This window comes from Podarcis gaigeae, assembly GCF_964106915.1.
Source record: "Podarcis gaigeae genome assembly, chromosome: 2".
Taxonomy (NCBI): Eukaryota; Metazoa; Chordata; class Lepidosauria; order Squamata; family Lacertidae; genus Podarcis; species Podarcis gaigeae.
Window position 1 is genome coordinate 44,234,029 of NC_139679.1, and position 22,820 is coordinate 44,256,848.

Below are 22,820 nucleotides of genomic sequence, written 5' to 3' on the forward strand. Positions count from 1 at the left end.
TAGACCTTTAAAAAAAATACACAAGGATCCTCTGGGACAAAGCAGTAATGAAGAATATCAAACACAAAGGTGTCAGGCCCAGTCCTACCATTAGGAAGAGTGAGGTGGCTGCCTCAGGCGGCTATTTTGGTTGTCATGAAAGGGCAGCAAAATGTGAGGTGTTTAAATGATTGTTGTATTTTTACTCCCAGGGAGAAGTGCTTGTGAGCTTTTCTACTTCAGGTGCCAAAATAACTTGGCCAGCCCTGTATACCATGCCCTTTGCCTTAGGGAGGTGTTGTGACGTGGGGTTTGTGATTTCAGCTCTTTTGACATAATATGCTGGAGACAGTTCTCTAGTAACACTTCTTTATTAAAGCAAACAAGACTGAGACTTGAGGAGGGGAGAGCTACATTTATAGGGACAGGGAACAAGCTAGAAAGGATACATTTTGGAGGGAACAATATCAGGCAATCACAGTCCTGCCTTTTGGAGGAAACCAATAAGACAGGATCCAAATACAGCAGCTTAAATGAACCAATAGTAGCTGTACCCTCTGGAACCAAAAGGCAGTTACTTTACCCTAAAGTAATACAGACAATAATAATACAGATATAAAATCCTTTGACTCAATACACAACAGGAGGGAAGCCCCATTTGTTAATCTACCTCAGGCAGCAAAGTTTCTTGAGTCTTTTCAGAGAGGAACCAGTTCCACATTGAGGTCCCTGGGATGGCTGGGGAGGGGGGCATTTGAAAAGTGCTGAAGATCAGTATTATTGCTAATCCAATAAAGCAGGGGTCAGCAACGTAGCACATACAGGTGTACATGTGTCCAACGGTACCTGCTATGGTGCCCATGAAAGTCTTAGTAAACATTCCATGAAAAATCCACAGTGTATGTATGAGAAACTGTTTTCCTCCCCAGCTCCTGTTTGCACTGGCTCAGTTTCTCCTACATTAAACATGCCCTCTTCAACATGCCCATATTTGACTGGATGCCAGGACTGAATACCCACCCATGCATCTGTTCTGAGCCAAGAGGTGAAAAGAGCTTCTCTCTGTGAGTGAACATGGCTGGTGTAGGTGCCTTCCCCCACTGATGTCTGCACTTAGGGTTGCCATATTTCAAGAAGTGAAAATCTGGGCACAAAAGTTGAGCTTTTCTTTGCAAAATCTTGAGGGGGGGATTTAGTTTGTAAGCTATTTTTTTTAGGAGATTCACCAAAATCTACACTTCCAACATGGGCTGCCATACATCTGGATTCACCCACACATTTTAAAAGCAATTCAGCCCTGTTTCTGATGGCCAAATCCCAGCTGTGTCTGATGTATGGCGGCCCTACATTCACTAGTTAGTGTTCCTGTTCCTGCCTCTTTTTCTGTTCTTTTATAAGTGGCAGCCATTTTGTGTTATGTCATGGCAGCCATTTGTGACTGCCACCCAACATTCCAAAAGTACCCACTGGCCCCAAACAGTTGGCAAACCCTGTACTAGAAGGAAGCATTGGGTCTTCTCTGCTAGCAAACAATGAAATTGTGCAATAGAGAGCTTGTTTTATCTGCATGTAGTGAAAAGAGGGTTAGGTTAATATTATTTTATTCATGTTGTGAGAAGCAGAACAGGCAAAACTGAGAGCTCCCAATCTATAACCCACCTCTTTCCCCTGATTCTCCTTCACATTACTGAACAAAAACACACAAAATATTTTATTGGCACGACAAGATTATCCCTGAACAGGCGCCAAAATATAAAGGGTATAAAGGAATGAGCTGCTCTGGTTTCTTTCAAATCTTGACCTACTGCTGTTGGAATACAACAATATGAGGTTTCAAGTTACATCAAACCCTTCATTTTTCAGGTGTCACAGTAAATAATTACACTGTGCTGCAGCTATGTAACCATACACGTTTAATCATCCGTGCATCCACACATTTAACAAAAATTCACTGCAGTCTATGTACAAAACCACGGTGCTTGATTACTAGGGAAGATACAAAATATATACAAATATTTCCACACATAAGTACATCCTTAGAGCAAACAGTTCGGAAAAAGTTAAACATCGGGTGCTTGCCATTGTTTTAATGATTCATGAAGCTAAGAATCTCTTGTTAATCCACTGTTGTTTAAATCTGGTCCTGAATTTCAGTTCTTAGGACTTGTGTTGAATATAACTGCAAACGTTTGCATATACTGATACCTTTAGCTGAAACACCCAAAATATATTGCAGTATCTTATCCTCTCTCTCACTTTCTAGTCTGTACCCCGTAAGGAAATTGGCAGGTTGTTCCTAGTCTTGTAGAAACAGGGGCAGGGAGTCAACTCTTAACTGCTGAAGGGATCCATGGGTGAGGAGTGCAGAACTCTCCCCCTACTTGCCACTTTCCTCCTGTCAGCACTGGATGTCAACTGAGGATAAAAGTGTTGTGTGTGTGTGTGTGTGTGTGTGTGTGTGTGTGTGTGTGTGTGTGTGCATATGTTAAGGTTGTCATATTCCTAAAAAGGGGGTGGGGATTCCCAAAGTTGTTGAACTTTTTTTTGCAAAATCTCAGAAAAACTCAATTTCTGCCCGGATGCTGTTTACAAGGGCTGAATACCAGCTATGTCTGGGAAATTCCAGACATATGGCAACCCTAGTTTGTGCAAATTCTGAATCTATAAACTGTGGGCTGACTGCTACTAACAATGGGCTCCTCTTACTATAAACATGGAAATTTGCTATAATCAGGCCTAGTTTATCTATTACTGTAGAACTGAGAATATAGGGACAAAATTTGTGTGTGTGTGCTCAAGTTTCCCAAACTTCTGAGTTTATTTAAAGTCGTCATTAACACAACCCAAATTCTTAGGAATGTAAATTAAATAAAGTCAAGAAACAGGAATATATAATCTACATTTATTATTTAACAACCACCATTCCTAGGAACCGTAACATGTAAAAAGCAAGGAAGAAAACCAAGAGAAAATAATATTGATACCATACGCATCTATACATGTCCATGCCTTTTATTTCTAAGGTTCCTAGTTCCTAGTTGTTGGCATGTGTTTTTGCACTATACCTTGTAAATTTATTTTCCACCCAAGGCCTGCTTTGATTCCCAAGTCTTTATTCACTCCCTGCACAGTCCCATCCATCCCAATGGGTCAGTATTGACCACTTTGGAAACCAGCTGGTTTCTGCATGCATGGTCACCCCTGGAGGATTGCAGCATCAGGTGGTGACTTGCCTAATACCACAGTTAGAACTTTATTTTCACCTTATATCACACTTTGCCTTTCAGCAGAGTAACTTCATACAAGCAGCTGTGTTATCTAATCTTGAGTAATTAAGTTAAATACATGTAAGCAGTGCTTATGGATGTGCTATGGATATACCAGTGAGCACTCTCCTCTCTCTCTCTCTCTCTCTCTCTCTCTCTCTCTCTCTCTCTCTCCCCCTCTCTCTCTCTCTCTCTCTCTCTCTCTCTCTCACACACACACACACACACGTATGTGTGAATGAGCCCTGTGTAAGAGATGTCTTAAGAAGGAGTGGGTAATACAGTTTGTTGTGCCTGCTCTATTGCACTTGCTTTCGGTATCAGAGAAGTCACCATGTTTGATGAACAGTGAAAAGAGGCAATAATATATGTGTCGTAAGAAAGGCATGGTAATAGAAGTCACCTGTGGTTAGGAGGAATTTCTTCAAGGTACCTAGCCCAAAGGGACGCGGGTGGCGCTGTGGGTTTTGAATCCCCGCAACGAGGTGAGCTCCTGTTGCTCGGTCCCTGCTCCTGCCCACTTAGCAGTTCGAAAGCACGTCAAAGTGCAAGAAGATAAATAGGTACCGCTCCGGCGGGAAGGTAAACGGTGTTTCCGTGCGCTGCTCTGGTTTGCCAGAAGTGGCTTAGTCATGCTGGCCACATGACCCGGAAGCTATACGCCGGCTCCCTCTGCCAATAAAGCGAGATGAGTGCCGCAACCCCAGAGTCAGTCACGACTATACCTAATGGTCAGGGGTCCCTTTACCTTTTACCTAGCCCAAAACATTTTGCTGCCAGTAGTAAAGGAAGGCACCCACCAATCCATGGATGGAATTGAACTGGACTAGCATTTGAATCTTAATTCAACACTGGTAATGGAACAGCATCGTCCACAGCATCTGATGGGCTAGCTTAGGGGGTGGCACATATCAATCTACCTCCCTGCATCTCACTGCTGCTGCCTGCCTCTCAGCATCTGCTGCCTGACCTCACTCTGCCTAACAATAGGGCCAGTCTTGCAACCTAGTGGGGAAATTCTGTAAACTGGGTCTGTGTTTTGTTCTTACCTCTTGGAATACCTGTAGGCCAAGAATTTGTGGGGGTTGGTGGTGGTTGCAAATAATCTCTTACACGGCAAGTCTTTAGCACAAGCAGTTTTGAGAGAAATGGTTAAACATCAGGAATGTAAAGATTTAATGATTCATGAAGCAAAGTATCACTGCCTGCCTGCCCCAATGCATTTGCTTTCCACTTTGATTCTTTAGTGATAGAGGTCTGGCCTGGAACCCAATACCATATTATGTTGTTTGGTTTGTGTCTGAGGCAGTTTATTATTAATAATATAAGCAAACCAATTCTGCCTGCAACCTTAGTTGCTAAGCGGAGGAGTGTTTTGTCTGGAGATGAATAAAAGGCCAGGAAAAAAACAAGAGGGTGAGGGCCAAGAGGAGAGTGGGCCTTAAGGAGTGCTTAGCTGGTGTACTTAGCTGGAGGCCAAGGCCTCGGAAAAAGGAACTGTTCTCAAACTGGTGTTCCTGACCAGGCAAATGGCACTCTCTTTGGGTCATGAAGAAATGGTACTCAAGAGCACTAGACTGGAGACAGCAACTCCTCACTGCTCCCCCCTTCCCCAAGAGATAAGCCAGAAGTGCGGAATTTGCCACCCCCTCCCCCCGCCCAATGTTGCCAGATTGGGGGCCCATCACCTCTGACCATTGGCCATACTGACAGGGGATGATGGAAGCTGGAATCCAGTGGCATCAACGGAGGCCACAGGTTCCCCACTCCTGCAGTGGGAAGATCCATAGGCACTCCTATGAGGGACAATTTCTTGTTAGAAGAAAGTACTGGAGTATTATGCTGCTTTTGTATTAAATCTGTAAGTTTAGAATGAAGGCAAGCTCTCGTCCAAATAGACATGACTAGTCTTTCGTTTTGTTTCTATTTTGCTGGTAAAACTAGTTATTTTCAATAGTTACAGATTGTGAAATACAGTAACAATGCAAAAAATACAAAAATGTACGGTATTTATAAACACATATACCATTGCAAAGGATTTATATGGTTTGAAATCTGTGTCATATTGCATCTTCTTAAAATGGATGTAAAGAGAAAAAGCTCCCAAATAAAATGGCACCTTTTTTCTATCTTGCTTTAAGGCAGGAATGAACTGGATCCTGTTCGCAGGGTGAATTCAAAAATCCCTCACCCACATGGGTCAGCTTTGACAGATGTCAGGACCACCCACTTGTTAATCACCAGAGATCAGGTTAGTGACACCTGTCAAAGTTCAAAGGAGGTAACTGTAACTGCTGAGCAGCTAACTGAAGGTTACAACAACCTCCTTTGAAGATGCACTTTCAGCATTAGTCAGCTGACTGGAGGCATTCGTCTTTAAGAGGCTTGCTATAACTGATCTGTGGCTACAGAGAACCCCTTGGAAGCATCTGCAGAAGGGGAAATGCTTCATTTTTCATGGGATGCTGCACTTTGAATCAAAACCACTTCATCTGGAGAGGAAAAATGCTCTATTTAATTTTTTTAAAATTCAAATTCAGAATGAGGCACTTTTTGTTTTTACAGTAACTTTTTATTGCTTCTTCATCCCAGAATCCTAGAAGTAACCTAATACCTACAAGCACCTAGAAGACTAAATTCAGTCTACAATCTCCATCTGTAGACTAGGGCTTGTGCTACGAGTAGAGAAAGTGGGAGACATGTCCTCTTGCCTTATCCTGTTTCTCTCCCTCAATGGCCATAGGGAATCCCTGTGCCTTTATTTTTTTTTTTTTTTTAAATATTTTTATTGCTTTTTAGAAATACAGAAAAAAGAATAAAGAGTGGTTATAAGAAGATAGGGTATAGGTAACAAGTTTCCATATTCTTTTTCCTTCTATTCTATAGGACTTCCCCACATCCTCCGAACCCTGCGTTCTCTGTCTTATAAAGCATCAGCAATTTGTTAACTTATTTCAAAACTTATTGTAACTTCCATTTTATCATGTTCCCTATTTTCAATTTTACTGTCGCTCAATTCTTATATGTTTTATATTAAACACAATAAAGTTATTTCATTATTTTACCTCTGAATTCTTGTGTCTTAATTTTCATTCCAATAACTTACATTTGCTGAAGCTAGAATTTCCTGAAAGGTGCATTTTTTTTAACATTCATACAACTTATAATGTTTTTTCAAATAGTCCTTAAACTTTTCCCAATCCTCCTCAGTTGTTTCTTCTCCCGCGTCTCGGATTCTGCCAGTCATTTCAGCCAGTTCCATATAGTCCATCAACTGCGATTGCCATTCCTCCAGCGTGGGTAAATCTTGTATCTTCCAGTATTTTGCAATCAGGATCCTTGCTGCTGTGGTAGCATACATAAAAAAGGTTCTGTCCTTCTTAAGCACTCTCTGGTCCACCATGCCCAGAAGGAAGGCCTCTGGTTTTTTAGGTAAGGTAAATCTCAATACCTTTTTTAGTTCATTATGGATCATTTCCCAGAAGGCCTTCACTTTCGGGCAGGTCCACCAGAGATGGAAGAATGTCCCTTCCGCCTCTCCACATTTCCAACATTTGTTGTCAGACAGATGATATATCTTGGCTAACTTGACTGGGGTCATGTACCACCGGTATACCATTTTCATAATATTTTCCTTCAAGGCAGTACATGCCGTGAATTTCAAACCGGTGTTCCATAACCTTTCCCAGTCTGCAAACATAATGTTATGCCCCACATCCTGAGCCCATTTTATCATAGCGGATTTGACTGTCTCATCCTGTGTATTCCACTTAAGCAGCAAGTTATACATTCTCGAAAGTAGTTTACTTTTTGGCTCTAACAATTCAGTCTCTAGTTTCGATTTTTCCACCTGGAATCCAACTTTTTTATCTATTTTAAATACCTCTTGAATTTGCGCATAGTGCAACCAATCTCGTACCTTAGTTTTCAATTTCTCCAAACTTAGCAACCTCCAATTGTCTCCAATTTTTTCAATTATTTCCCAATATTTAGGCCAATGGGCCTCCATGTTGGGTCTCTTACGTGCCTTGGCCTCCACCGGTGAGAGCCACCTCGGAGTTTTACTCTCCAATAAGTCTTTGTATTTTATCCAGACCCTCCAAATTGCTCTTCTGACAATATGGTTTTTAAACAATTTGTGCACTTTGGCCTTGTCATACCACAAATATGCATGCCACCCAAACGCATTGTCAAACCCTTCCAGATCCAGGACATCAGTGTTCTCCAATAAAATCCAATCTTTCAACCAGCAGAAGGCTGCAGATTCATAATATAGCCTCAAGTCTGGCAGGGCAAATCCCCCTCTTTCTTTCGCATCAGTTAATATTTTAAACTTTATTCGGGGCTTTTTGCCCTGCCAAACAAACTTAGAAATATCCCTCTGCCACTTTCCAAAACATTCCACCTTGTCCACGATCTGTAGGGCCTGAAACAAAAATAACATTTTCGGCAATACATTCATCTTTACAGCAGCTATTCGGCCTAACAAGGAAAGTTTCAGTCTTGACCATATATCCAAGTCTCTTTTGATTTCTGACCAGCATTTCTCATAATTATCTTTAAACAAATTCAAATTTTTGGAGGTCAAGTACACCCCTAGGTATTTTACTTTTTTAACCACATTCAGCTCCGTTTCTTTAGAGAACTCATCTGTTTCTGTAACTGTCAAATTTTTTGCTAAAACCTTGGTTTTTTGCTTATTTAACTTAAACCCCGCCACCCGACCAAAATCAGAAATTAATTCTAACACTCTTTTAGTGCTGGAGACTGGTTCCTGAAGTGTTAATACCAAGTCATCTGCAAATGCTTTCAATTTATATTGTTTCACTCCGACCTCAATCCCCTGGACCAACCGGTCCTTTCTAATCATATTTAGCAACACCTCCAGGACTGAGATAAACAATAGGGGGGATAGGGGGCACCCCTGGCGTGTCCCTTTTCCAATTTTAAACTCCTCTGTCACCACATTGTTTACTATCAATTTAGCTTTTTGTTCTGTGTAGATTGCTTCTATACCATTTTCGAACCCCCGCCCCACTCCCATCCCTTCCAAATTTTTCTTCATAAACATCCAAGAAATATTATCAAAGGCCTTCTCTGCATCAACAAAAATCAAAACCGCTCTGGTATTCAGATTTGTTTGTAGAAGTTCCAAAATGTCAATAATGTTTCTTGTGTTGTCAAACAAATGCCTACCAGGGAGAAAGCCAGCCTGGTCTCTGTGAATCCCTGTGCCTTTAGAAGGAAGACAGGAGTCATTGAGAGAAAGGGCTTGCCCAATTTCTGTCACTCTTGAGTTCCAGGAAAGCCTTTAACAACTCCTGGGAAGCTCGCCATTGCTCTCCTGCTGCTAGGGGGAATGAGGCCAGAGAGCTGCACTCCCCAAAACCCTGTCATGTTCTTGACGGAGAACTGTTGATGGAGAGACTTCATTGCCAAAGCACAAAAATAACACATCATCATCATCAAACCTTTTATTGGCATCACAAAAAACATCCAAACAAATCAGTACAGAATTACCACTTCCCCAGTGGCACAAAACATTTGCTAAAAGAAAGGAGGCAGAGCAGTCTATCATCACAAAAAATAACACAACCATAAATATATTAAACCACAAGTGTAATACAACTTCTTAAATTGTATGTTATTTATGTATTTTCTTTATGTATGTATTTATTTTTAAATATTTGTACATGGAGTTTTTTTTATTGATCTATAAGTCACTTTGAGATTTTTTTTTTGTAGGGCTCAGGCTGCAATATATGTGGAGTTAGAGGCAGGGCTGAGGGGCACTGGAAGAGCTGGCAAATTTTATCCTTGTTCTGCTTCCTCTTCAGAGAGCGGAGGGGTGGGTGCTGGGAAGACACCCTAGAGGCCTTCCACAGTCAACCACAATCCCATTATTAAAGCACTCAGCAGCTATGGAGTCATTATCGCTAATGGTGCCACAAAGGACTGGGTTCTGGTGGTAAAGTGGGGGTGGGAAGAGCTGGAGTTAATTCTCAACTGAACAGGAGAGGTAGTTGCATATGCTGAGCAGTTCAAGCAGCCAAAAGTTCCTTCATCAGAGAGTAGTTGAGTTTCCCTTCCCGCAATGACCTTTGGCAGGGTAGATATGTATCAGCATTGCTGAGCTAGGAGTGCGTTTCTAATGTGCTGCTGCATGGAAGCTCATCTTCCTCCATTGTGATTCTTAGGCAAGAATCCCATACTACCTGGAGCCTGTGGCTCTATAACAAGGGCTGTCTGGTCGTGACTTGGAAGTGGAGGTCTCCAGCCTTGGGCAAGAGAGGGTGCTGCCATCTGTCCCATTGCTCCACTAATCAATTCCCCCACCCCCTCTCTTCCCAGTAATAACGACATTCATACCCCACTGTTTCTCCAAGGAGCTCAAGGTGGCATGCGTAGTTCTCACCCCTGTCCGTTTTATCCTTGCAAAAACCTGTGAGGTAGGTTAGGCTGAGAGACAATGGCTGTGTACACGTTACGGGCTTAAAACGCAGCTAAGTCATTCTTTATCTCAATTCAGATCGAAGCTAGTTTGGGGGGAAATGCATCAAAGTATTTACTAAGTAATTTCGGGATAGATATGGATTATGGCTAATGTGTACCATGCTTCCTGGTGGGGGGCACACTGGATGCAGAGTAAACAGTACTGTGTACTGTGGCCCAAGATCACTTAGCAAACTTCATGGCTAAGTAACTGGACCACAACACCACACCGGGGTGACAGAGGACCCGTGAGAATATGGGCAAAGATTAAAAGACAGGTGCATGGGCGTAGCCAGGATTTTTGTGGGGGGGGAGGACTTTTGGTGGGGGGGGGGACAGAACCAATGTGATTGGTCAGTTAGTTAAGTATTTCTATTGTTTTATGGCCATGGACAGGTGGTGGGAAGGAGGTCCATCAGCTGTCTGAGTATTCTTGTTCTGTCTTCAAAAAAAGGTTCTGCTTCCGAGTTGGCACACCTTTCATGTAATACTAATAATGTTTATTGTATATAAAGTCCTTCAACAAGCTAGGTCCTGCCCAGTATGAAAGAAATGGGCTTTGCCTGCTATCAAGCTTATTATCTACATGTCAACACCTTGAGGACAGGTGAAAGAACAGAAAAGGAATGGCGGGGGAGAGGAAAGGAGAGGCAGAGACTGAAGGACAAAGGCTCAAGGGAAGAGGTGCATTTTCATATGTAGTGTAAACAAGGACAAGAAAGGAAAATTGCAGATGTGAGGGAGGTAGTGAGTGTCAGAGAAAAGGGGCAGCCAGAGAGAAAGAACAAGAAGAGTGTGACATAGAGGAAGCAAACTGGGGCAGAGGTGATGGAGAGAGTAAATAGACAGAAAGAGAAGAAGATGTAGATAAAGGGAAGGACAAAGAGATTTGTAAACAAAAACTATAGTAGCTTAAACTAGGCCCCACAAGGAAACAAAAGCTGAAGCAAGAAGTGCAGCAAAGAAGAAATGTAGGCAAAGGAAGATATAGCACAAACGTATACAGTGATATAAATTCACGTGTTGTTTTAATCGTTACAGCAACCCTGTAGGATAAGTCATGAGACTGAGAGATTTTCCAAAGGCCATGCAGTGACTTAATGGCAGAGGTGAGATTTGAATCAGGGTGTCACTCTACTTAGATTTATTATTATAAGTTTTTATTTCATTTATGGCTGCAAGGTCCCCAACCCTGCACAAAGCTAGAACTGACAAAACTCAATTATTTATTTAAAACTGTGATCAGCAGCATAGCTATCTCTACCCACGCCCAAGCAGGAAGGCGATCCTGCATTAGTTACACCCTCCACCAGGAGTGTGGCTTGGAGCTAGCTGGAGCATTGTGTTCCATCTATAATGTGGTTTGAACATACGTATTTCATGACTTGTTTTGTTTGTGTTGAATGCTCCTAAGTAGAGGAAGCTAGCAAGGAGCCATCTTGTCCTGACCACCCTGACAATGTGTTCCCTTTGCTCTTCTCCTCTGGATTCCAACTGAATCTCCTGCCCATCCCTCAAACCTTGTCACCAACTTTGCTTTGAGCTTGGAAGGGAGACCCACAATGTGGATTTTGTTCTAAGAGTATGACTGTAAGAACATAAAAATAGCCCTGCTGGATCAGGCCAAAGGCCCCTCTAGTCCAACATCGCCTTTCCCACAGCAGCCAGCCAGATGCCTCTGGGAAGCCCCTAATTTGGATGTGAGTGCCCATCACCCTCTCCTGCTGTTGCTTCCCAGAAGCTGGCATCCGGAGACATACAACCTCTGATACTGGAGGAGGGAGTACAAAGCGGTTGCAACTAGTAGCCATTAATAACTTTACTCTTCATGAATTTGTCTAGTAGCTACGCTGTGCAGATGGGAGGAAATGTTTTCTCTTCCGTTCCCTGTTGTATCTCTTCACCCTCCCCAACAGTCCTGCTGCTTTTCTGGGATATGAAATTCTGGGATATGTAAACACTTGAAGCTGCACTTCAAAGAAAGGTCATGGCGTTTCAGCCAGTAGATGAGAGAGCCGTATGCCAACACCAGCGCCGTCTTGGAGAATGCCAGGTTAGCGGTCGCCAAGTTCCTCCGGTGAGCACTGAGCATTGCCAGAGCAGGAAACTTGTTCTAGGCCCTTCCTGTCCTGCTCATGCTCATGTTTTTATTTACCCTAACCTTGCCTCCTTATCAGATCTCTCTCCCTGCTCTCGCAATCCTCTTAACTACTCAATAGGAACAAGACAAAACAGAAAACACTGGGGTATCGTGGCCGCTAGAGACTTCCTCTCCTGTTCCACATGCAACTCATAGTTGGGCAGCTAGCCAGGCGATGTCACATGGAAAAAGAAGGTCCCCATCACCACCTGCCTTTCTTCCTTACGAGGGTGTGGTATCTGCCTATTGTCTTGCGGTACCACTTCCCACTGGTGGGCAAAGAGTTGGGTAGAGTCTATTCCTGGCTGTGACATTCAGCTAATTCCTTCACTGTCTGCATCTCAATTCCTACGAGGAACTCTGGATGTTAAATCTGTTATGTTTGCTGGGTGGCGCTGATCAACTGTGTCCCTGCCACAAACAATATGCTGGATGGAACGAAGAGATTCCCTCTGCCCATTCTAATGCACTTACATGATCTCACAGCCTGAGTCCAGCTTTCTGTGCACAAGCTGAAATAACAGGCTCTTCTGCGGTTCTTGCTTTCTTGGGAGTCCTAGTAGTACCCCCCCCCTCAGAAAGCAAAGGCTAAACTTGTTGGTGTGTGCTTTTTAAACCCACTCACCCTTTTTCAACCCTCTTCCCATACAGCATGTTAGAGGCTGCTGAGCCATTGGGTAACCTTCTCAGAAGTGCTGCGTGGAACACAATGTCCCCTTTCAACATTCTGAGGGTTTCATAATTCCTTGGTGAAGAAAAAGTGGCAATGAAGCCTCAGCAGGGGCCCTCTCAGGTGGCAGGCTCCATGGGGGCAGCAGATCCTGATGTAGATATTCATTGTTCCTTTGTTCCTGGTGTAGATTGTCACTCACCCCTTCTTCTCTGGTGGGGAGGAGACCCTTTGGTGGCTTGCCTCAGGTGCCAAATTGTCTTGGGTCAGCTGTGGGCCCTTTTATGGCCTCTGTGCATGAACTAGATCTCCTACAAGGAAGTCGGACCTTGCAAGAATCCAGCATCTAGTTCGCTCAGGGACAAACACATATATGTCTGTGAATATGTCTGTGAATGTTTGCTGCGTGTAAGATGTATATCACAGGAGACGTCCATAACTTCTCTTTAGAAAACATCATTTTGTGTAATGCAGCCCCTAGGCTCCAAACAATGTGACACTTTGCTAGGTCAAGACAGCAAGGCCACTGCTGTCTTCAGGTGCCAGGACAGGGTTCCCAGACGGGCAGCTTTGTTCTGTCATTGCCCACACAACCACCTTCCATCTGAATCTAAGGAAGTGCTCAGACTGCCTGGTTTGAAGCTGGCCATCGTAGAGTCACTATGGGTGTTGTTGTGATTTGGCTGACAGCAGGCCTACAAGGCTAATTGATTGGAAGAGTAGATGGTCAGCTATGGAAGAGTCGGAGAGGAGGGGAAGGGGAGTTGAGTTTCGTCACAATGGTCCCGTCTTGGGGCCCTTCCAGACTAGTGGTGCTTTTTGTGAGTGTATTCAGCAGCATGTCACCACTACAGTAATAGTGGTGGATTTATACTGGACTGCCCACACATCAATTCTGCTTTATTAGTTCTGAGATGCTTCCCCATTGTTACCACATTATTGCCATCTGGGAGGACAAGCAGCACAAACCCCGTCTCACTCACCTCAAAAAGTTGCAGAAAGTTACGGTGCAGGCACCCATTAGAAATGAAGCAGTATGTCTGCCTTGAAACTTTCGTAGGTGCAAGTGGTATTGAAATTGCAACCACATCTAACCCGCCCAATAACATCATGACCACAAATCAGGATGACTGTCCCAGGTGAGTGTGGTCAGCACCAAGGTAAACATGGCAGAAAGTTTTTGGTACCCCACCCCACAGGTGCTGGAAGGGTGATGTGTGCATGTAAGAATACTTAAGAGGAATCATGACTCCCCGTGCCAGTAAGTTCTATTCACAATGATGATGATTAAAGAGTGTATTTAAACAGCGGATTCCCTCCTCTCCTCCGAACTTTTCCATGCACGACTTGCACGTTGAGAGTCTCATACTGCAGCAGCAACAAAGGATTTGTGAGTTTCTTATGATTGTGAACTTGTGTCTAGAGCTGCAAAACATAACTTTTTTTTTTCATGCAGGAGAGTTTTGCTGCGGCGGCTCGTGCGGAACAAATCCTTCTTTGGAAGGCGACCGAGGAGGAGGAGGAGCAGCAGAAGTAGTTCATAGCGTCCCCTAGTGGCAGAAGAGGGCGGTGCCCGTCCTATAAACTCGCACATGAGCGGGGAAGGGCGAGGCAAAAGCGAGGCGAATGAAGTGTACTTCGGACTGAAGTCAGGGCAGCATCGGCGCCGGGCTCTTCCGTGTCGCCGGACGCAACCGAAGGTGAGACTCGGACGCGTCGGAAGCGCGCAGCCCTGAAGAAGGTGAGTCTCCTGCGCAACTCCAAGCTCTTACTTAATCCCGCCAACTTCGACGGGACGGGAAGAGGGCGCAGAGCTGGAGAGAGAGGGGAACAAGGGGAAGGTGTGCAGGCTGAAGACCATCAGGGGCTGCTGGGGAGAAATCTGGGACTGCACGTGTCCCCTCAAGACTTGAGATAAGCGAATCTCTTATTGAGAAGGGGCTCTCTCAAGGGGTAGCACTCCCAACATCTCTAAACACAGATTTGCTGCGCTATGCAACCACTCTGGTGCACTGACAGCCAGAAGGGCTGCAGACAGCACCAGGGTATGTGGTATATTATCGACTTCTTCTATGTGTAAATTTAGACGTAAGGAGTAGGAAGTAACAAGACTATGGGAGTAACAAGCAGTATCTGGCAAACTATTTGAGGTAAGGAAAATAGCGTGATCGTGAATAAGGATCTTGCACCAGAGGCAAATACAGCTTGGCGCGCCTACACAAAAATAACTGAGCGCCTGTTATTTCCCGGTAAACACAGCTTACACTGCTCTGTTATAGTCACACTTAGGATGGGATTTTCACCCCCTGTTTGGCATGCTTGCTGATGGGAGCTTGGAGTGGGGATCCTAACCCTTGTAGACAGTTGTGAATGCTGGTAGTTAGTATTCAATAATTAATTGATTTCGGAGCAAAAGGGTGTGGTGGTGGTCTTACTCTCCTGCGTCTGACAGTAGCGCCTTGGGAGGCAGCTGGCTCTGAAGAGGGCCTGTCTAAATGCGGAAGAGGTCTTCATCCTCCACCATGGAAGGGATGAAAATGAATGGACTATTGGATTCTCTTCTCTCCAAAGCGGAGTGTTTGCATTAGATAAAGGGTACCAGGATCCTGGTACCACATATTGACTACTGTACACGATCATAGATGATTATTTATATGAGTCTTAGTTGATTGATTAAATTTGCATAAGTTGCATACAGCTAAAAGCAATATTTCTGAAGCAAGATGCATCCTCAGTTTTCAGATAATGTGCACACTTTGGATGACAGTCATCAATTTAGAAGGAGTCATTCCTTTCTCTACTAGCCTCCTGAAAGAAAAGGTTGAATGCCTCTTTTACAGAGACACTTATCAACTTATATTAGATATCGGGGGATGGAGTCAAATTCAGTCTTGTTCAGAATTGACCTATTGAAAACAGTAGAACTTTTTAGTCGTGGCTAATATGATTCTCTTGATTCCAAGGGGTCTACTCTAAGCATGACTAAATATGGACCCATCAACATCCACTGTCTGATTAATCCAGGACAGCTTTTTAGTCAATGAAATAGTCTTCTAACAGATTAACCAATTAATCAAACTTTACAGGCCTAATATTTTATACCCCACATTAATTAACTACTTCTAATGTAGTAAACAAATGGAACTCATTTTCCCCCTGATTGTGATTGTGCCCCTCAAATGTTTATTGAAAGAATTAATATATTACCTCCCTTTTACTAACATTACCCTCCTGTTAATACTACTGGGCAGTTAAAAGGATGTTAAGGGAGGGGTAAGCAAAACAATTGCTCATTAAGTGTACCTCTCTGGATGCTGTTTCTCATTCACAGAGACAAATGGGAGCTATAGTATATTAGAAGTTATGACTCACTCAATCATCCGGTTCTGAATATAGCCCTAGGTTAGTTGAGCCAGACAATAGGAATAAAACAAAAATAAAGCAGACTGATTCAGTTATGCTACATATGATTACTACAGAGAGCTCTTGATTTAAACACACACACACCCCTCTGCTGTAAGTGGCAATAATAATAAAATTTGCTTCTGGTACTAGTATTTTATACCGCTACGCCCCATCCATCATAAGAAAGCATGTTTCTCTTTCAGACTGTATGCAAATGTTAGGTACATGTGTTGAACTATTAGGAAAAATTTAAAATCCACAGCTGCACAATACTTTTATGAGGACCAACTAAAGTATCACAAAAAGTGAGCAAGCTTTCTAGTTCCCAGTAATTTTTTCTCAGGCTAGATGTAAATGGTGAGAGGGAAGTCAAAGAGAAAGCTCTTCTGTTGAAAACTTGAAGTCTGCAGTTGGCTGCAATCCTAAACATACTTACTTATGAGTAAGTTCAACTCAGTGCTGTGCTAGGTGATAAACTCATTTTCAGTTACATACACACAGATACACACAGATACACATACACACACACACACCATTTTAAGACCATTATATAACATCAGAAGAGCCCTGCTGTATCAGGCCAATCTGGTCCACCTTATCCATCATCCTGATCTCACAATGACCAATCAGATGCCTGTGAGAAATCAGCAAACAGCATCTGAGCACAAAACACTCTCCCCTCCCGTGTTTTCCAGCAACCAGTATTCAGAAGCATAATGCCTCTGACCGTCCTCTGTATCCATGGTACATGAAGGCATAGCCTCCATTGTGGCTAGTAGCCATTTATAGACTTATCTCCCATTAAATAGTTAAATGCTCCAAGTTGGTGACCATCACTGCCTCCTGCGGAAATCAGTACTTTCTTTTACCTGTCCCGAATCTTCCAATGTTCAGCTTTATTGAATGTCCACGAGTTCTTATGTTATGAGACAAGGATAAATTATGCACCCATGACATGCATACTGTAATGTTATAAAATGTCTATCATGTCACCTCTTACTTGCTTTCCCCTAAACTAAGAAATCCCAAATACCACAACCTTTCCTCATAGGGGAGTTTGCTTACTTTGGTTGCCTTTCTGTGAACCTTTTCCAACTCTACAATATCCTTTTTGAGTTGAAGTGATCAGAACTGTACACAGCATTCCAAATGCTGTCGCACCATAGATTTGTATAATGACGTTATGATGCCAGCAGTTTTATTTTCCTTTCCTATTGATCCCTAACATGGAATTTGCTATTTTCACTGCTGCTACACACTGGGTTGACATCTTAATTGAGCTACAGTATATACTTATGAGACCAAGGTGTCATTCCTGGACAGTCACTAATGCTGCAAATCCCATGAACGTATACAAGAAATGAAGTTTTTTTTTGTCCCAACATTCATCACTTTACGCTTGTTTCCACCAAATTACATCTGCTATTTTACCACCCATTCACTGCATTTGTATAGGTCTTTTGAGAGGTCTTCGTGATCTCCTTTTGTTTTTAATTACTATGGACAATTTAATATAATCAGCCACCTCCCTGTTCACCCCTATCTCTAGATCGTTCATGACCAGGTTAAAAAACACAGGTCCTTGGGGGACTCTACTTTCTACATCCCTCCAGTGGAAGAACTGTCTGTTTATTCCTTCTCACTGCTTTATGCTACTTAACTAATTCCTGTTCAAGAAGTGGAACTCTCTTCTGATGCCATGACTGTTAAACTTACTCAGGATTCTTTGATGATAGCTTTTTGAAAGTCCAAACACACTATGTCATCCAGATTACCTTTATTTATATGCTTGCTTAGACTCTCAAAGAATTCTAATAGGTTTATGAGATAGGACTTGCGTTTGCAGAAGCCGTGCTGGCTCTGCTTCAACAAAGCTTGTTCTTCTATATGCTTAGTTACTGTAATAATACTTTCTACCAGTTTTCCCAGGGCAGACATTAAATTAACTGGCCTGCAGTCCCCAGGTTTCCACCCCGGATTCCTTATTACAAATTACAGGCTTTTCTGTTTTGTTTTCAGAAAGTTTGAGACCTGATGACCGTTGAGAGAGTAGATGCCAGTTCCCAGGAACAGACCCAACTTGTCCTCATCATGTTTTGCTTTTTTGTTTAATTTTGTGATGACGTACAATCCAAAAACTTGATAAAGAATGTGTCGCAGGCTTTGTGTTTGTTATATTAAGCTAAACATGTTTACATGTAAAATGATAATATAACAGCATTCCATTTATATTTCTTAGCTGGCAAAAATGTGGTGGGAGAAACAGTAACTTTAAATGACATTTCGAAAAATGTTACTGTTAAAATGAGATACAGTACAGTATTATAATTCTCCCAATTAGTATTCCCCAATTTTTCTCTCATGTGTGAGTCTCCATTCTGTACCATCCCTGATCCAAAACCACTGGGGGAAGGACCAACCAGGTGTATTCCTTTACAAAAAGGCCAAGAGTGCTCTAGTTCCTCAGCACTGTAGGAGCAGTACCTTGACTTTCAGTTGCTAAAGTCTTTCAAGGTCTCTCCCTCCCTCCCCCAGGCTCCTTCCTTATCACCACCATCACCATTTAATTAAAGTATCTAAAATGCACATAGTTCTGTCCAGCATTTCCTTGCAAATTTGAGGACATGAAACACAAGGAATGGGAAGGTGGAAAGTCAGGGAAAATCCATCAGATTATATGGCAAGACGAAAGAGGATTTAAGGAGAATCAGTTTGATAGTCAGAAAAGTAATTACTGAGGGGACAGGATAAAAACCAGCTTCTTCTTGCTTTGGATTCTGCAGGAGCTGGGAAGGAACAGCAATTCTCATCTGCTGGATTTGTAGCTCCCAACGGAAGATTCTGGTGGGCAGGAAGTGCACTTTCAACCTCCTCAGGCATGCTTCTTCCCTCTGCTCCAGAGCAGAATCCAGGGCAAAGGAGATTTTTTGGGGGGAAATGTGCTGGGTTCCCTAAACAAATGTTTTTAGAGAGACTTCTTACCTCTTAAGGACCTCCTCAGGTTAGTTTCTGACACCTCTTTTCCCCTTGCAGATGCCTGCACCTGGAGGTAGCCATTGACATGATGTCCAGCATCCACTCTCCCAATGCTTCACAGGCTTCACCTGTGAACCACTCCTCATGCTGCACAGAGCCCACAAAGATCCAGAGCTCTGCAAGGGCATCTTCACCTGCCGCCCCCATTTTCTCTATGACCTTGGGTGCTGTCTCCAATGTGGTGGCTTTGGCTATCCTGGTGCAGTCTTACACCCGCTTCCGGCGCCGCTCCAAGGCCACCTTTCTGCTGTACGCTAGCAGCCTGGTTATCACCGACCTCGCAGGCCACGTCATTCCAGGCTCCTTCGTGCTGCGTCTTTATGCCACACAGAGCAATTGGGAAAAGATGGACCCTTCCAAATCCCTCTGCCAGTTCTTTGGAGCCTCAATGGTATTCTTCGGACTGTGCCCGCTCTTCCTGGGCTGCATCATGGCAGTGGAGCGCTGTGTGGGCATCACTCGTCCTTTGTTGCATGCTTCCTTGGTGACGCCGGGCCGGACTAAACTTTCCTTGCTGGGACTGTGGGGCACTGCCCTCGCCATTGCCCTGTTGCCTCTCTGCAGCTTCGGGAGCTATGTCGTCCAGGCCCCAGGCACCTGGTGCTTCATCAAGGTGCGAGAGGCAGAAGCTTGGCCTGATGTGGGCTTTGCCCTGCTCTTCTCCACACTGGGCTTGGCCTCGCTGGTGGCCTCCCTCTTCTGCAACACCTTCAGTGGACTCAACCTGGTGCGGGCTCGGCTCCGCAGTCAGCGCAAGTGTGGGCACCGGCGGGCCAAAGCCCATGACATTGAGATGGTTGTGCAGCTGGTGGGGATCATGGTGGTTTCCTGCATCTGCTGGAGCCCCTTACTGGTGAGTGGAGTGGGGTGGGGTGGGAGAGGAGATTAGTGGAAATCATAGTCCTGCTTTTGCATCCGACTTGTCGTTGTGAGAACAGGATGCTGGTCTAGGTGGACCATTAGGTTCTTAAATGCTGGGACGTGTAAGAGGCAGCTGGGAGGGAGGAGCAGCAGCAATAGAATGAAAGCAGGGCATTCATGTGCTGGTGAGCATCGGTGAAATCTCCGGCATGGGTGGATAGAATCTTGCGGGGGGCCTGCAGCGCCTTGATGAGGAATGGGATTCAGTTCGCCCAAACTGCACGGCAGTGGCATGTTGGACAGGGGACTTTTCCATCCCTATTTGAAGATAGCAGAGATTGAGCTTGGAACCTTTCACATCTAAAGCTATGGCCCTTCACCAAATTTCTAATGGCACTGATGTAATGTGACTCTGATCCACAGAGGTGCCTTCCTGGGGAAAATTATAACTGGAAGATTTCTGGAGGTCAATACCATCAGGAGGCCAAAGCATCAGCTAATCAAACTATTGTGGTGCATGGGCCTCCATGAAGCAGATTTGGTAGGTCCTTTCTTCTCTTAAAGTCCAGGCAGCAAACTAAGCAGCCGTCCCCTTAATGAGTCCATGGAGACTAGGAAGCTCTTATCAGGGAACAAATGTAGGCATGTTGAGTGAGGATGGCGCAATGACTATACTGTCAGTTTGGTGTGTGCATAGTTCCTATTCCTCCGTTTCCAATTTTCGTTAGGATCACTGAGAGAGTAAGATACAAGGCTGCAGCAGAATTACTGTCCTCTTAACTGCTATTCTTGCTTCTTTCTGTTCCCAGGTCTTTGTTATCTTGTCAGTGACCAACTCCCATGGAGACCTTAATTATAAGGAGCTGCTATTCCTGGGTGTGCGACTAGCCTCCTGGAACCAGATCCTAGACCCCTGGGTATATATCCTGCTTCGGCGTGCTGTGCTACGCAAGCTGCTTGCTCTAGTTATTCGGCGCCCTTATTTCAAGGGAGTCCGCTTTGACCGCTGGGAAGCCAGCTCCTTCCAAAGCTCTGAGCGCAGTATAGGGCTGGCAGGAGCAAGCAGGAGAACCTCTACTCTGAAGACCCCCTAAGGAGCACGTTTTGCACATTCTCCATTGTTTGCAGAATTATCTCCCCTGGGATTCAGCCAGCATCCAGGGCCCTTGAATGGTAGTGCTGTATGCAAGGAGCCAATATGGCATTCTCAGTTTACCCTCTCGGCCAAAAGAGCGATGGGATTCAAGATTGTGGAGAAGAGCATGCTGCTGGGCCCAGTTCCCTACCTAGTTGGGACTTTACGGTGGACAAGGGGCACTGGATCTTTTTTTGGAGATTTGTGAAGGAATTGTGATCATCTTTTCTGGGCGGGGTGTGTGTTTGTGTGTGTGCCCCACAGCAGTGTTTACAAAAGTGTCTTGGGTTCAGTTCCTGGCACCACCCATTCTGCAGGGCTGAAGAACTGTGGCTCAGATCCAGGAGTTTCCAGTACTCAAGGCTAGATGAACCAATGGTCTGACTCAGTATAAAACAGCTTCATATGTTCTGATAATTTTGTTGATGACAGGGAGGAAAGCCATGATTAAGTGCGTTCTGAGTGTACCCAACACTTTCTTGGTACAAGCTATGTGGTATGAATGGAAACCTTGACTTGTTATTAGTGTTCTAGTCCAAAGTGGTGAGTTGTCAGTGCTTCAGAGCACAATGGCATCCATGAATGCCCCCCCCATTCCATATTTCAATGATAACCTCTCAGGGGCATAAAGCTTGCTTGTGGATTCATTACTAGGCAAGGAGACAACTTCTGCGATGATAAAAATAGAGGGGGAGACCTTTGGCATCCTTTCTTGGATAATTTGGTTTAGGCATTTTATTATCCAGCTGCAGTTGATATACAGCATTATGTTTAATCCGCGGTGACCTGGACACTCTGGGCCCACAATGTTCTTTCCACATCCCACTCTAGAGGCTGCTGCAGTTCAGTGCCGTGCAAAGGAACACATACATAAATCGGCACCCTTCCTCAGAGGCAGCAGCATATCTGTCCAAGAAAAAAATAATCCCTGCATAATGTCCTTTCCTAAAACAGGAGAGCAGAACTAGGGCACAGGGTAATGATGACTCAGGACAGCATTTAATTTAGATATAAACTTGGTCATTCCAGGGAACCCCTGCATGCAAATGGGGATGCTCAATGGGGTGAGAGGGTTGGAAATGTGATAACCAAAAGCTCTTCCACACAGCTTCCCACCCTCCATGGGAAACGAGGAAGTGCCTCCTGGAACTGAGCACTTATAAGTGAGCTACTTCCATAGACAGGAAAGAGTTGGAGGAGCACCAGGCAGATGGAAGCCTATCTGGCTTACCATGAATTCCAGTTAGATGGGAGGCTGCCAAGGGCCCTGCAGTGTAGTCTACTGTACTGGAGAGGTAGGTGGGACTAGCCAACAGACCATAAGTGGGGTGCCTCCAGCTGCTGTTATGCTCTGGACTTAGGATAATGGCCCTCCGGGGACTTTCAGGGGACAGTGGGAAAATCCTGAGAAGCTTGTTCTGTAGGGATCATGCAGGCAGGGGATCTAGGCTACTGCTTGCTGGTGCTCTGGCCTGAGAGCTGTTGATTGGCACTGACCATTCTACAATAAAGTATTTTTGTGGAGCGTTCTGTCCTATTGCACTTTATTGTCTTCATGCCACTGACTAAATCCCAGCATTCCTGCTGTCAGCTGGCTCTGTCAGCCCTACTAATCTGGTAGGCAGAGTTCTCCATTTATCTCATAGTGTGTTTACTCTTTTCCCACTCTGTGATTTCTCTGCTCTGCCTGTCCTTGCCTCTTCCTAGAACTACTTGATGACTATGGGGCATGTGTGATTGGGCCTCTGGAAACCTGGCTGAAATATGGCAAATGTGCACAACAGGAGAAGGGAAAGTTTAACGTTTTCCCAGCATAGATGGGAATTAGTAGCAGAA

At 44.2% G+C, this 22,820-nt stretch overlaps 1 protein-coding gene across 8 annotated transcripts; it reads left to right on the forward strand.

Moving 5' to 3' along the window:
- The first annotated feature begins 626 nt into the window (after window positions 1-626).
- PTGER1 (prostaglandin E receptor 1) lies at window positions 627-22,508 on the forward strand. Of its 8 annotated transcripts, XM_083725565.1 has the most exons (7): window positions 627-1,024; window positions 5,387-5,496; window positions 10,779-10,846; window positions 11,654-11,790; window positions 14,004-14,288; window positions 18,986-19,841; window positions 20,659-22,508. In XM_083725565.1, the coding sequence occupies exons 6-7, from the start codon at window positions 19,014-19,016 to the stop codon at window positions 20,941-20,943; spliced, it is 1,113 nt and encodes a 370-aa protein (XP_083581691.1). In that variant the 5' UTR covers window positions 627-1,024; window positions 5,387-5,496; window positions 10,779-10,846; window positions 11,654-11,790; window positions 14,004-14,288; window positions 18,986-19,013; the 3' UTR covers window positions 20,944-22,508. The 8 variants fall into 8 exon arrangements, with proteins under 8 accessions (XP_083581691.1, XP_083581692.1, XP_083581694.1 ...); XM_083725566.1 differs by lacking the exon at window positions 11,654-11,790; XM_083725567.1 differs by lacking the exons at window positions 627-1,024; window positions 5,387-5,496 and adding an exon at window positions 9,597-10,421.
- Window positions 22,509-22,820: the final 312 nt, after the last annotated feature.

Bases quoted from the DNA above. Each gene is read 5' to 3' on its own strand.
- PTGER1 (XM_083725565.1), top strand. From the start codon at position 19,014: ATGATGTCCAGCATCCACTCTCCCAATGCTTCACAGGCTTCACCTGTG. The intron at 19,842-20,658 runs GTGAGTGGAGTG...TTCTGTTCCCAG, and splicing joins TCTGCTGGAGCCCCTTACTG to GTCTTTGTTATCTTGTCAGT.